Source organism: Antrostomus carolinensis, unplaced genomic scaffold, assembly GCF_000700745.2.
Source record: "Antrostomus carolinensis isolate BGI_N321 unplaced genomic scaffold, ASM70074v2 scaffold31090, whole genome shotgun sequence".
NCBI lineage: Eukaryota > Metazoa > Chordata > Aves > Caprimulgiformes > Caprimulgidae > Antrostomus > Antrostomus carolinensis.
The window spans coordinates 1-14,012 of record NW_010286931.1 but is presented as its reverse complement, the minus strand read 5'-3'; the positions used below and the strand labels follow the sequence as shown (position 1 = coordinate 14,012).

Genomic DNA, 14,012 nt, shown 5'->3' with positions numbered 1-14,012 from the left:
GGGGGGGTGAATCGCCTCGGGCGTTCCTGGAACCCCGGTGGCAGGGAGCCGAGTCCCAGATGCGACCTTAAGTTGCCATTCTTGTCACAGTCGATACACGGTCTGGAATTCAGTAGAACTGTTAACTCTGAAGCCTAGTGATGGTGGCTGTGGCATCAAGAACTACGTCTCTTCTGGTGAGAAGACAAAAAAAAATGAGGCAGTGGCTGCAATCTCTCTAGGCTGCTTGCCTGAAGGAGGTCTGATGAAGAGGTTGCAGCAGACCCCCTTGGCTTTAAAATCCTACAAACAGACCCCAAGTTCAAAATCAGAGACCTGGTTGTGGCCTATCCCTTGCTGGGAAACTGAAACAGCTTTCAGAGATGATCCCCTAGAGAAAGTGAACAAAATCATGGTCATTGTAAACGTGTCTCTGAGATAACTAATGAGGTGCTTCCCAAACAGTCAGCAAAGATGACAGAGCTTTCCCACTGCCAGGCTTTAAGCAAGTGCCTAAGCACAAAGATAAGGTTCTTGATCGGCCCTGGGAGAGAGCAGCTCCTTGTGAGGGGGGGCTGGAGCAGGAGCCACCTAAAGATACTGGAATTGCAGATTTCCTATCCTCTCACTGACCAGCTAAGCAGCCTCCAGGGACCGCGTCTGAACACAGGCTCTAAAATTGGGGGGTGCGGGTGCATCTACACCGTCACGTCCCTCAGAGCACCGTTCCTTTCCTGCCCAGTCTCATCATGATGTGCATTGTGTTTGATGTGCAGCACTTTGATCACCTTGGACACTGCCCAGACAGGACAGAGATCACTTTGTCTACTTGCAAAAGCTTTTTGCACATCTGGTGATCTTCAGTAACCATCTTTGGACTGGCTTGTAGGTCAACCAGCCCTTGGACAAGCTTTAGCCTTTAAAGTTCAGCCACATTAAAGGAGTCTGTAAATTGCTTTTGTTGCTACATTTTCCCCAGGGCAGTTGACTAGTTAACAGTATTGTGAGAATGTAGAAAGCCAGAGAGTGCGGTAGTGCTGTATAACTACCATAATGCCAAGGTCTGCGTTTAAGGAAGAGGTGTGCATTTTAGGAACAGTCACAGGAGAGATGCAGAGAAGCTTTGAGGAATGCCTCTTCTCACTGCAGATCAGAGATGCCGTACAGCCTCTCCATTTTATTCAAGGCAGAGCTATCTGCCAGATGCCCCAAGGGACAATTCTACCCAGCATCAGGATGATTTTCTACCCTCATGTAGAATTACAATGTTTATTTGCCATCAAGACCCTAACTAAAATTATTGTTATATGAGTCAGGCCCTGATTTAAGCCTTAAGCAAGGTATCAGCTTTGTGTAGGCAACATAGCCTAACAAAATCCCAGGCTCATTACAATAGTTATTTCAAAGACAACCTAACAGGCTTGACACCTGCAGAAGTCTTTTTAGCTCCTTGCAGTCCTCTCATTGCTCTGGAAAATGTGATCTCTGCCTTTTGCAAAACCTGACTTCCACATCTTCTGCAGTGATGGTGATAATGCTTTTCCCTCTGCCTGCTAACTGGTGCTCAATCTAGAAACGCAACATGAGGCAACAGCCCTATGAAGTGCCAGCACGGAAGGCAAGTGATCATGGGCAGATACCTACACCTTTGATGGAAAGGGCACATTATGACTTAGGCAGAGCCACCATTGAGCCTAATTTCCAAAGACTTTTCCAGATTTCACCCCATCCCTGAAATGTCAGTGTTTATATATGAGCCCTTTCTCGGGCAGGACGAACAGAGAGAAGAAGGGATGCACTCAGGCAGTTAGGAGACAGGGGAATTTGTAGGGATTCTTTCTGCCTATCATTTTGTTTAGCCATGTTTCTGTAATGTATGGAGTGAATGTTGTTAGCTCTCCTAGGGCACTTCCCTTCCAGGATTTAACGTTGTATGGTCATGAGTTGCTTACACAATTTCTAGTGGGGAAGGTCTGTATTATTTTAGATTTATAGGTGAGCAAACGAGGAAACAGGAGAGAACTCCCACAAGCCCACGGAGGTGGAAGGGAAGAGCAGATGTTACACTTTATCTTGTTTTCTGACATGTGGCTCTATCTCACTCTCTCACAGCAGTCATGCAAGCACATTTATCAAGCACAATACACATACTCTACTTACTACTCTCCCAACGTTTCTAATTCAAGCTTCTGCATCCTCACACAGTGCAATTGATCTAAGGAAACAATTTTAATCTTTTCACTTCCCTTTTTCTTAAAACCAATATTTTATTTATTGATTTATTTATTACTAAAGCAAGAGCAGCACCAAAGCACTTAAATCAAGGGTGATGGTCTGCTATGTGTGATGCTGGAAGTAGTAATAATACTAATGACTCTGAGTCTGAAGGACTCGTCGTCTAAGCTCACAATAAGCATTGGGCATACACAGACAAAATTGTATCCCAGAGAAGCACAGTTTGCACACAAAGCAGCAGTTTCAGCTCATTACCAGCTGGTGTCCAGGGAAGCTAGGTGAAAATATGCCAACCACAAGGAGAAAACAAAATCCTCCTTATTTGAATAGGTAGCACTCACCCAGGTGTTTCTTCATGTCCCCAAGACTCGTGAATTTCATTGTCTTTAACAGGGCTAATGCACCAAAATCCTTACAAACAGGAGCTTGAAAACTGTTCATAATATTAGAAATAGCACAATGAAGTGACATCCAAATTTGACTGTGCTGCCAGTGCAGCTTCTTTTACGCAGAGCGTGTTATGTTGTGTCCTGAAACACACTCAGAGAGCAGAAAGAACATCTGCAGTTCTTATTATCAATTAAAATTTCTGCAGCACATCTACCTACACCATGCTATGCATGTGTAAAATGGTCCAAAAATTAGTATGTAGCAACAGATGATCTCTAATCAGCAACCAGCCAGTTTAATGGCTTTAAACTGGAAGAGGGGAGGTTTAGATTAGGTATTAGGAAGAATTTATTTCTGGTGAGGGTGATGAGACACTGGAACAGGTTTCCCAGAGAAGCTGTGGATGCCCCCTCCCTGGAAGTGTTCAAGGCCAGGTTGGATGAGTCTGTGGGCAACCTGATCTAGTGGAAGGTGTCCCTGCTGATGGCAGGGGGGGTGGAACTGGATGATCTTTAAGGTCCCTTCCAACCCAAACCATCCTGTGATTCTCTAACCAGTTACCTATAGCCTCAGACAGATTTAGTAGTCCAGACTGTCCTGCCCCTTCAGCCCTGTCTCTGCTCCTCCTGCAGCTCCTATGGGCCTTCGCTCCTTTGCCTTGGCTTGGAGTGGCAGCAATGGGATCATGCCCTTTTGAGAAGGGGGATCTCTAGAAGTTATCACCCCTTCATCCCCCACATCATGAGGGGGGCAGGAACACAGGAAATTGAGAAGGAGGTGCTTGTGTTGGTCAGAGGAAACCAGAACACAGGAGCAGCTCAGAAACACTCCATCGTTTTTGCAGCACCCACCCACTCAGTGATCCCAAGCTCGGGAAGTACCCTACTTGCTCCCTGCACCTTGCTTGATGGGCCGCTCTGCCCCATCCTGGGACAAATGCCAGCACAGGGTGGTGTGTAACGGCCTCTCTTGCTGTTCTGAGTCAGAACCTGGAACGCTGTGAGCACAGGCCAGCCAGTACCTTGTCTGCTTCCAACGTAGTTATGAATGGAGAAGTTTGGGACCCCTTTCTCTTTTTTCTGGTCCCTAATCAAAGGAGCCTACCGCAGATTTAGCCATTACAAAATTGTGCCATAACATTTGTCGCAGCCTGCAGAGGGTCACAGGGTCACACAAGTCTTGGACTCTGTCCCCACTGCCTGTGACAGGCCATGGGAACTGGCTGGCAGCTGTCGGTGGAGATTCCTTCTCCTCGGGACACGCTGACGTGGTGGCACCAGGCTGGCGCTGCGAGAGTGAATCAGCACCTCGCGTGTAGGAGTGGTGCTCCCTGGACAATGGCAGGCCTGGGAACTGCATGCAGCCACTCCTTATCTTAGACAAACTTTGCAAGGAAAAGCAAACTGAGTTTATTTGACTAAACTGCTTAACAAATCAGCACCTGTTCCTTGGAGGAAGAAAGGGGGCATGAGTTACTATGACAAATAGCTTTGAGACAAAAGTGACTTTTACCATTTTGAGAGACTTTCATGATTGTTTCCTGGTTCCCTCCAGGCAGCAAGCTCCCCTGTCCGGTTAGCCCCAAAGACAAGTTATGCAGCTGTCTGGAAGTGGGATGGAACCTTTTAGATAAACTTCACCCTTGGGCTTTGCTTTCTTTGAGGTGAGCATGAACTCGCAGTGAAGTTCCCCTTCTTATCCCGCTCTCTGGAGAGAGTTCTGCTCAGTGTAATTCCACCTTTATTACTTTCTGAATCTCCATCCTCAGGTCTCAAGTTTTGAACTATGTGTAGTCATGGTTGTCAAGGAATAGCCCTGGAGTGGTTCTCCTGGTTAGGCAAACCCAACCAGGCTTAATACTGGGTCAGCTGCAAATGAGTATCGTAGCATAATGCGAATACAAATGTCTCTCCTTTTGCCAAAAAGTTTCATCACCTTGAGGATTATGACCTTGCATTCATATGGGTTTAATAATATCTCATTTCAGAGCTATTCATTACACAAGCTGTAAGTGAGGACAATGAATGAAGCTCATTAGCAGTTTGATACAGGCTGGATATGATGGCAGACCAACAGCCATGGGGACAAAAGTGCATTTGAAGCAGCTGACTCCTAAACTCAGCATGCCAGGATGATGGACGGGACACTCTGGCCATGATGGTGTTCTTGGTTGTTGCACTTTTGTTCCCTGCTGCTAAGCAGGGCAAAGGAAAGGTTTCCTGAATCTCTAGCTGACACTTCCTTAAAGCCTGTTCAGCCCCAGGTGCACAACGCAACCTCTGCTCCCAGGCAGCCAGATGGCTAGCTGCAATCCAGTCACTCTTTAATTAACTTTGGGTTTTTTTTCCTCTGGGTGTTGTTTCTGGGAGAAAGGGAGCTGACAGCATGTTTGTTTGCATGAGATTGATTTGGCCTGGCAGTTCCCTGGGTCTATACTAAGAATTTTGAAGTGTCTTTGAGTTTTGTTATCACCGTAAAAGGAGTAGAAGCTGAGAATCCAAGGGGATTTCCGGGATGTATCTAAAGAAGTTATGTAAGTATGGAGGTTTATTACAAGTCATAAGCAGATGGGCATGCACACAAAACAAAGCTGATGGGGGCAAACTAATTTGAGGCCTTGGTTACTGTGCACTGTTGAGCTGCTACAGTGTATAATTAACTTTAAACGCAACTCCAACAAACACTGACCTGTACGCAGCTCCTCTAAACCCTGTGGAGTTGCTTGTGTGCATGGAGTTACACAACGTACGTAAAGCAACTGTTGGAGGAAAGGTTCAAGATGTATCCCTCTGCACAGAAGAAAATGCCAATCAGCATTTATCACCTGATCTAGATTAAAAAGCAGACGGTGTAAAGAATCTGCATTAGGAGTTAGCAAATAAAATGTCCAGGTATAAAACTAACAGGTAGAAAGAGAAAAATATTTAAGTAACAGATCAAAAGTAATTTTATCCTGCAATCCAGAGATGTGAAACAGCTTCTACACTTGTTAACTAGCTGCCCCCAGCAGCCAAGCTGTGGCAGCACAAACGTCATATTCTACCGAGAGCCCAGCTAAGCACCAAGTGGGCTAGCAAGTGCCAAGCTCCATCTTGCTACAGAGGACCAAAGCACAGTCTAGAAAAGAGCAAGTACAAGGGGAGTGGGGAAGCTGTACCAGCTCACCAGGTCTGAACATAGGGTAGAAAGGATCAGAAAGAAAGGAGGCAGCCAAATAAAGGAAAAGAGACTATGGAGTGTTTTGCCTTTAAAAGTAGCAAGTCTGGAAAGCAGAAAGGGCTGAAGGAAGGAAAGTAATTTTGAATCAGAATGGTCTTAAATGTAAATGATGAAGCACATTTCCCACATCTCACTGAAAGGAGATCTCTCTAGATGGAGAACTTCAAAATGACTTTCAGGGCATGTCGCTTGTGACATCAGAGCATTTTGTAAAGCAAGGCTTTGGGACCAACGACGTACAACTCGCAGGCTATAATTTCACTGCAGAGATAAGACAAGGGCTGAGCTGCTGCAAAAGTGTGCTTGGAAAATCGCAGAGGTGCACCCTGCTATTTTGCATCAGAGATTGCTTTTTTCATTATTATTTGTTGAACCATATCTCAGATGAAAAAGCAGAGTCCTCCCCCTGGTGGCAAGTAAAAAAAAACCTGCATCAATGATTTTTTACAGTCATGTCAATCCAAGGCTATAAACGAAGTAAGAACCATCAGATAGGACTTATTTTTTTACTAAGTCAACTGATACATCTGGGAAAAAAAAGAAAATTTTGCAAAACCCAAATCCTTTTTCAGGACTTACACAGAACTATTTACTTTGAAGGCTGATACAACTTGAGAATAGTTGCGAGTTCAATTTCATGTTTAATTTATTAAACAATTCGCAAGAGAAACAGAGGATAAAACCTGTAGAATAGCTTTTAGGACGCGCAATAATCCCATTATTTCCACTGAGTCCTTGTCTTTTAGTGCCCAATTGAGTTTTGGTGTCTAAAATCCCTTAAAGGCAGACTCGCTGGGAAAGTAAAATTCATTATGCTACTGAAGAGTAAAAATGGACCCAGTAGACAACTTGGGTTTATTGTATACAACAAGTTTCCCCAACAAATGTCCTCAGATAGCTCTTCAAAAATTATCTGTAGAAAATTATCTGTGTTTGTTACAGGAAATTATGGCAAGTGCCTTTTGGACAGGATTATCTCCTTTAGATGACTAGTTTGGTGGATGAGAGGAGAGCAGCAGGCATTGTTTTGGCTTTAGTAAGGCTTTTGACACCATCTCCCACAGCATCCTCATAGACAAACTGATGAAGCACAACCTAAATAAACGGGCAGCGAGGGAGATGGAAAACTGGCAGAACTGCTGGGCTGAAAGGGGTTCATCACTAGTGGAGTACTCCTGGGGTCAATACTTTAATATCTCTATTAACAACCTGGATGAATGGACAGAGTCCACCCTCAGGAAACCAGCAGATCATACAGAACTGGGGACAGCAGTTGATAACCAAACGGTTGTGCTGCCATTCAGAAGGACCTCAACAGGTTGGGGGTCTGGGCAGAGAGGGTTGCCAGGAAGTTCAACAAAGGGAAATGCAATATCCTTCACCTGGGGAGGAATAACCTGTGCACCAGTGCAGACTGGGGGCTGACAGGCTGGAAAGCAGCTTTGCAGAGGAGGATGTGAGAGTCCAGGCAGAGAAGTTGACCATGAGCCAGCAATGCGCCCTTGTGGCAAAGAAGGCCAACAGCATGCTGGGCTGCATTAGGAAAAGCATTACCAGCAGGTCAAGAGAGCTGATTTTCTTCCCCTCTATTTTTATTTTAATCTCCAGTAGATATTACCCCACCCTTAACAGTATAGGTAGAATAAGAATGGCTGAATTATAATTACATTAAAAGAAACTGTTGGGTTTTAATTATAAAAAGGAGAAACCTTCTTCACCTGTGACACTCAACATTAATAACCACTGCAACACAAACAGAAATATATTCCCCCACCCTCAAGAATGGAAAGCTATGCCCTTAACCACAAAACACTGTCTGCATACTTATGTTTAAAAAGGTTTAATTTTCACCCTGGTACAAAAATACAGTACAATGTGATGGCAAGGCATTCGCCATAAAACATTCAAAGAATAAAAGGGGAACCCCCATAAAGCTTCAACATGACCCACCCTCACTTGATAAAACAATGAAAAGGTGAGTGCACAAGGAAAAAGTTAAATTTCTGCCCAAAGGCAAATAAAGATGAATCACACACAGTTTTACACAAAAATATGTTTCCAGAGCTAATAATTTCACATGCTACTTGGACATTCATGAAATGTATTCTGCTTGGTTTAGTGGCAGAACTAATGGTTTGGGAGGTCAAAAAAACGCCTGGCCCAGGAACATGCCCCATTCATATGAATCCCCAGTAAAAACAATGGGATCACACAATACCAGTGAGAAAAGAGGGATCCAACCCGGATTAAGTGTCAAAATGTCAGCTACTGCTGGTTATTCCAATTACATTGTTTGTCCTCAAATCAACATTTTGCCCTACACACCTCCCTTTTCACACCAAATATTAGTGGTTGCTCAAACACACAAACTGATGTGTTTGCACATGACTTAGTTGCAAATAACCATGACAGTACAAACTGCCAGGCAGAGGAGGAGATAACGCTGTAATTGATGCATGTGTGTGAACTCCAAACAGGGTTTAACCTAACATTGTTGACAGGAGAATTATGTCCCTCCAGTGCATCTACATTCTTGGTCTGTTTAATCATTTCCTTTTAGAGTTTTGAAGTGATGAAAAAGCATTGTTCAGTGTATTCATTATAGTTCATCTCCCAGGTGTTTTTGTTTGAAAGCATCACCTGTTAGCTTCTCCTGGGCTTCTTTCATCCCTTGGATAACTGAAAGATTAGACAGAGAGACAGCAACTATTAATCTCAAGATGAAAACATCAAGGTGGCCTGGTAATGAAAGTGATTTAAAATAAGAGTTACAGAAGGTAGATCTACAAATTAACCTGTGGGGGAAAAAACCAAAACCAAAAACAAAACCCACAACCCAGTCCTATGCCTTTTTCCCCAACTATCTGTAGCTGGATCATGCAAATCGCATGATTTTCCACGCCACAGCTGGAGACCAAGTTTAGGTCCTATAGACATTATAGTCGGTATTAAGGTGAATCATGATTCTGAACATGGCTCCTCAAGGCCTAGGAGAACCACTCACTCATGTTGTATCTAACAGCTCCCAGTTACGCTGTAAAGTATCATCACTTTTCTCCACTCAAAAGTGAAGGTGTGTCCTTCACTCAGGACACACCCAGAGTTTCATCTCACTAAAAACGCACTTCAAACTACTTTGCACATACCTTGATCAGCATTGGTATAGAAATACTTGTAGCTGGGGTTTCCTTTCTCATTTATGATTTCTGGGTGGACTTTTCCACTGGGGTCTATGAAACAAGAAATCAAACAGGACATTTAGGTGGTAACAATAAGAACAAAGTTCTGTGAGTGGATACAAGAGCTGTGGATGCCTTACCCATGAAAAGGATTCTGGGAATGTAACCCCCATCAGGACTAAAGGCTTCATCCTTTGGCTCTTCATCATCCTACCAAAGTAAGACCGAAGAAAGGGAACATATTAGCAAGATATCTACAAAAACACAGCACTCATTTTAAACAAACAAGCTATTGCCTTCAGATTCCATTTACCCTGAGCAATTTACATCTTGAACAGACACTAGGTAACTACCTTATCTTCCACTCTCAAAGGAAAGCAAGTTATTTTTACCTAAACAAGTATCATTTGTTAAAATAATAATATTTTTCTGTTCTGACAATTTGCATTAAATGCTCCACTTTGGTGTAGGAATGTTTGATATGTCATGAGAGAATTTATATTAATTCCTTCATTGCAGCAAAAGACTGACACAAGGTACAAATTGTTAAAGAGACAATGGCAGAGAGCCAGGTTTATAAACACAATTAAAATAACCAGACTGAAGAAAATTCTTTTCAAAACAATCAGCTCTATCAATCAACCCTGAATACCTATTCAGAAGTGCATGATCTAGGATGTACAGAAACAGGATGCAACCAGTTAAGCAGGATTCCAAATGTTTAATAAATGAATACAAATCAAAGGGCAGCCTACCTCAAGGTTGACCATAACAAAATTATGGGCAAGTTCAGAGATCTCCTTGGATTCAGCAAACTTTGGCTTTAAAGCTAATTAAAAGGGGGAAAAAAAAAAAAAAAAGAGAGAGATGTGTAAAGACAGAAGAAAATATTTCAGGTTTTCAGCTCAGCATCAAAATCTCAACTTCATTCCTCCCTCTGGAGAGCTGGTACTTTTCAATAAGCAGTGAGTAAATGGAAGGTAGGTATCAAACTGTTCCAGCCAGGCTCAGAACAGCAGGAAACTGAAGCAATCCTTGCTGAGCAGCTGTATGATGAGGCTTGGCCAAAAGACATATGGGGTCATATTTGAACCAATGGGACAGAAGCAAAAAGCTTGCTGTTCTCACTCAATCTCCTCATCCTTCAGGCTTAGCCATTACACCCAGCTTGTTTGTTCATGATTCTGAAAGAGACAAAGCCTCATCTTTGAAGAACCACCAGCTGAAAGGTAAGGCAATTTACACTTAATTCGTGAAGATCATTCATTGTGTTTCATTTTTTACAGCCAAGTGCAGGAGAAATTGCAGCCAGTACAGAAGTGCAGTATTACAGCTGTTGTTTGCTAGCATTTAGACATGGCTGGCTTTTGGCAGTGCTAAGGGGTAAAGTGGTGCAATATTATATTGCTCTAAATGAAATACAAATACCATTAGCTACATTTTGAATGCAAAGTTCATGTTTTTCAGTTACATGATCTGTATACGAAAGTTCATTAGAAATTTCAGCAAGCTCTGGTATTAAACACACTGACCTTTGCAAGCTCCACACCAAGACTTGTGGATGATAACCATTAGAGGCAAACCACTAAAAAAAGGAAGAAAGGAAGAAAATTTTAAAGAAAGCTTAACAGTTGAGACTAAACCAAATTCTATTACACATACATTTTAACAGTCAAGACTTCTACAAAAGCTAAATGTAATAGAAAATAAGAGAGATGTAAAGAGATTCTGCTGCATTCTAAGGTCGTCTTGCAAAAGGTTTTCCCAATCTTAAAACATGTAGAATAATAATTTGCTATAACTGCCAGCCAAGAACTGCTCTTCTAGAGGAGATTTTATCTTTGAAAGGTTTGCTCTTACTAGTTTAGGTTTGCTGAGATACACAACTGGTCATGCAGTTTTTTTACCAGAGGTGTTTAGTGACACTAGCTGTTTGAGAGATCTCAGGATGGATTTTCGTGGCTGCTTAAGGCAATCCAGTGGGTGACAGTCACACACCCATCCCTCTCCCCACTATGGTCTGTATGTTGCAGTCACCTCCTGTGACTAAGACCCTCCATGGAGCAATAACCAAACACAGTAACCTGGCAAACCCTCTGGCTGCCAGGCTAGCTTCCTACATGTTGGTATGTCGAAATAAAATCTGTGACAAATGTGACAAGTGTCAGGACTGAGAAGGAGCAGGACAGGGCTGCATGGAACTGCAGCCTAAGTAAAGTGCAATGCAAAAGGACCAAGGTTATTCTTTATTATTCTCTCTCTCTTCCCAAATAATTCACTTGACCTTTACTACCTATACTACCCTGAAGTGAAGTTTCCATCACCCTGAGATATGTTTTATTTAACCCTGTTCTTCAAAAATCCCTTTAGCGTTTTAGCTTCTACCAACAAAGTCAAGCTTACCAAGTTCAATTTCTCTAAGCTCCTTTATAACACACTCAGGCTGCATTATGCAGTTAGACAAAGAGGCCTTAATTTCACATACTTCCTGGTTTTAGTGCTGGTGATCCAATTAATCCACCATTTCACTGCTCCTGACTATTTTGTATCAATTTTACCTTTCTAAGAAGAAAAGTGATACAACTACAGGCAACTTTTGTTGCTGTTTAGTACATCACTTACCTCCACATTGCTGCATGTGGAAATCCTTCCTAACACTGTGATTGTTTCCACCAACAGTTGAACTGGTGAAAGCTGAATAGGGCAATAAACTAAGAAAAACTAAGAGCAAGAACCGGGTATCTCACCTCTTTTCTCTTACCAATAAACCCCTTAAGCTATGGAAGAGTATCCAAGGGAAGCTGGTAATGATGATACAGCTTCCAGAGAGTAAGAACAGCCTAAAACTAGGTGAAGGAAAAGAAGGAAGAGAACACACAGAGAACATACTGCATGGATACTTCTTTCAGGATATGCCAAGCAAACCAAAGTTTAAGCTTTCTGCTATTATAAACTCTGTCACCTGTTTTGGGAGTTAAAAATTAAGTGAATTTCTCACAAACAGAAAAATTACAAATACCTTCACACATGATGGCAACTATATTAATTACTAACAGAACTGAAGTACAAGTTCTTTAGCTGCAGATAGATATGAAAGGAAATCTCTACTTAGCAGCATTCAGTCATGGCCTTCAGAACCAGGAAAGGGTGGAGAGGAAGCAATCAGCATTTAGAGTAGTTCAAGCAGAAGTCTCCAATTAATAACTAAACAATATGTTATCATCCTCACATAAGCCTTTGTCTGGAGTGAGGAGCAAGAATACACATTTCCCTGGTAAAGCTTGTATTGCATCAGTGTCCTCTCTCTGGTGAGAAAAAAAGCACTTTTTTCCCATTGTTTCCACATAGTCCAACATGATTTTGTCTCTTTCTTGAGGAGAGGCTGATTTAAGTCTGGAAAATATATATTGTTCTTATCATCAAGAATCAGTGCCTCATGTCAGAAGAGCTCAATCATCTGGTAATCAGTAGTGCAACAGTATTTTTTTTTTTTTTAAGTTGAATGATTTTCAAAGCAACACTAAATGGAAGTGCTCACAGTCCTGAAATACCAATTCTTAGTGAGAACTCACATAAATTTTAGATATATTGAATGTATTTTATCAGCTTTATTCTCTTTACTTTGACTGTGAAAATAAACTTACTTACATCAAAACATTTTTGCAGTCATATCTCAGTTCTGCAATACATAAATCCACCTAGCAAGCTAGTGTGTCAGAAAAACAGCCACTGTAATTGAAGTAACCTCCCTGCCCCACTTTACCATTTCCTCCCAGGTAGCACTACACATACAATTAAAGCCAAGAGTCACAATTTATTAAAATGAGGCATGAAGCATCCAGCAGAAAGTGAAAAGTTTATATAAGCTATATATATAGTATAGCAAAACCTGAAATTAGTTGAAACTAAGTGCAAAACTGAGTTACCCATCACAGCTGGTACAGACTTTTAGGAGAGTTTCACCCAGAACACTGTCATTTTGGCTCATTTTTTCTATGACATACTCATTCTTAAACAATTAGTGTTTTTAAAGGTGTTTAATGAAGACCTTGCAGAGAAAAGACACAGCAAGTTATTTCAATAAAACAGTCCTGCAGGTAAATGAAGACTCCATTTAAGGCACACATTTATTGTTAAACCTGAAGCAGAGAGGTTTGAGTTTGCTAAGCAAGCATCCTTCTGTTGCGTGGAGTTTGCAAATCTATCTTCTGGGTTCTGTATGATTTTTTTGAAACAGGCACATCCCAAAAATCCAGCCTGTTCCAGGTGTGGACCTGAAGTCTCTTCTGCAATTTGACATTATCTGGACATAGTCTTGAAAAAACAATCTTCTTATTCAAGATATACACGTGCCAACGTGGAGGGGAAAAGTTTCCCTATGGTCACCACTTTTTGGGCTTTTGGGTTCAGACACTACTTGACTACTGGGGCTTAGGTCTCCATAGACTTCACTTGCTTGCAGACGCAACAGTAGCTCTCCTTTTTGAGGGATGCAAGTGAGGAGAACACGGGGGTGAGGGACCAGCATCCCTACAGATCCTCTTAGCAATACAGCTGCTGCAGGGACACGGCATTCATCTTCCCAGAGCCGCTGTTGCCACACGATCTGATGTGCGACAGAGGGGATCCCAGCTCCGCGAGGTCTGTGGCTGGAAGGCAGGTTCTTACCGTCCCAAGTACTGTGGGACCGGACCACGGCCACTGCTGTGCGTGGCACAGGTGACAGGGCTCACTGGATGCTGCGGCTCAGGTACTGCAGGAACATGCTGGCCAGCTGGGGCAAGTTTTCATCGCTGGGCTGCATCTTGGTGTAGGTGATGAACTGCCTCCGCAGCCGGCTCAGCTCGGCCAGGCTCACGGGCCGCTGCAGCACCAGCCCTTCGGCGACGCCGGGGACGCGGACCACCTCGCCGGGCTGCGCCCCGCTCCTCTGGGCGGCCATGAGGGCGGCCAGGACCTCCTGGGTGACGCGGTCGAGGTGGTGCAGGAAGGTGCCGGACTGCAGGGGCT

The 14,012-nt window shown here is 42.9% G+C and overlaps 2 protein-coding genes across 2 annotated transcripts; both read right to left on the bottom strand.

The window, feature by feature from the left end:
• Window positions 1-7,494: 7,494 nt before the first annotated feature.
• On the bottom strand, window positions 7,495-10,623 carry TXNDC12 (thioredoxin domain containing 12). Its single transcript, XM_010177818.2, has 5 exons — window positions 10,535-10,623; window positions 9,758-9,831; window positions 9,143-9,212; window positions 8,970-9,053; window positions 7,495-8,502 (listed from the first exon to the last, which is right to left on the bottom strand). Exons 1-5 carry the CDS (start codon window positions 10,572-10,574, stop codon window positions 8,423-8,425), a joined length of 348 nt encoding a protein of 115 aa, XP_010176120.1. The 5' UTR covers window positions 10,575-10,623; the 3' UTR covers window positions 7,495-8,422.
• Window positions 10,624-13,731: 3,108 nt separating this feature from the next.
• Window positions 13,732-14,007, bottom strand: KTI12 (KTI12 chromatin associated homolog; the record flags this gene model as incomplete). Its single annotated transcript, XM_010177829.1, has 1 exon — window positions 13,732-14,007. A coding segment is annotated over one exon (276 nt), but the record flags the coding sequence as incomplete, so codon positions are not given.
• Between the last annotated feature and the right edge of the window lie 5 nt (window positions 14,008-14,012).

Excerpts from the sequence above, each read along its gene's own strand:
- TXNDC12 (XM_010177818.2), bottom strand. The coding sequence starts at position 10,574 with ATGGTTATCATCCACAAGTCTTGGTGTGGAGCTTGCAAAG. Across the intron at positions 9,213-9,757 it reads TTGTTATGGTCAACCTTGAG|GATGATGAAGAGCCAAAGGA; the intron begins GTAGGCTGCCCT and ends TTACTTTGGTAG. Across the intron at positions 8,503-8,969 it reads CTATACCAATGCTGATCAAG|TTATCCAAGGGATGAAAGAA; the intron begins GTATGTGCAAAG and ends CTAATCTTTCAG.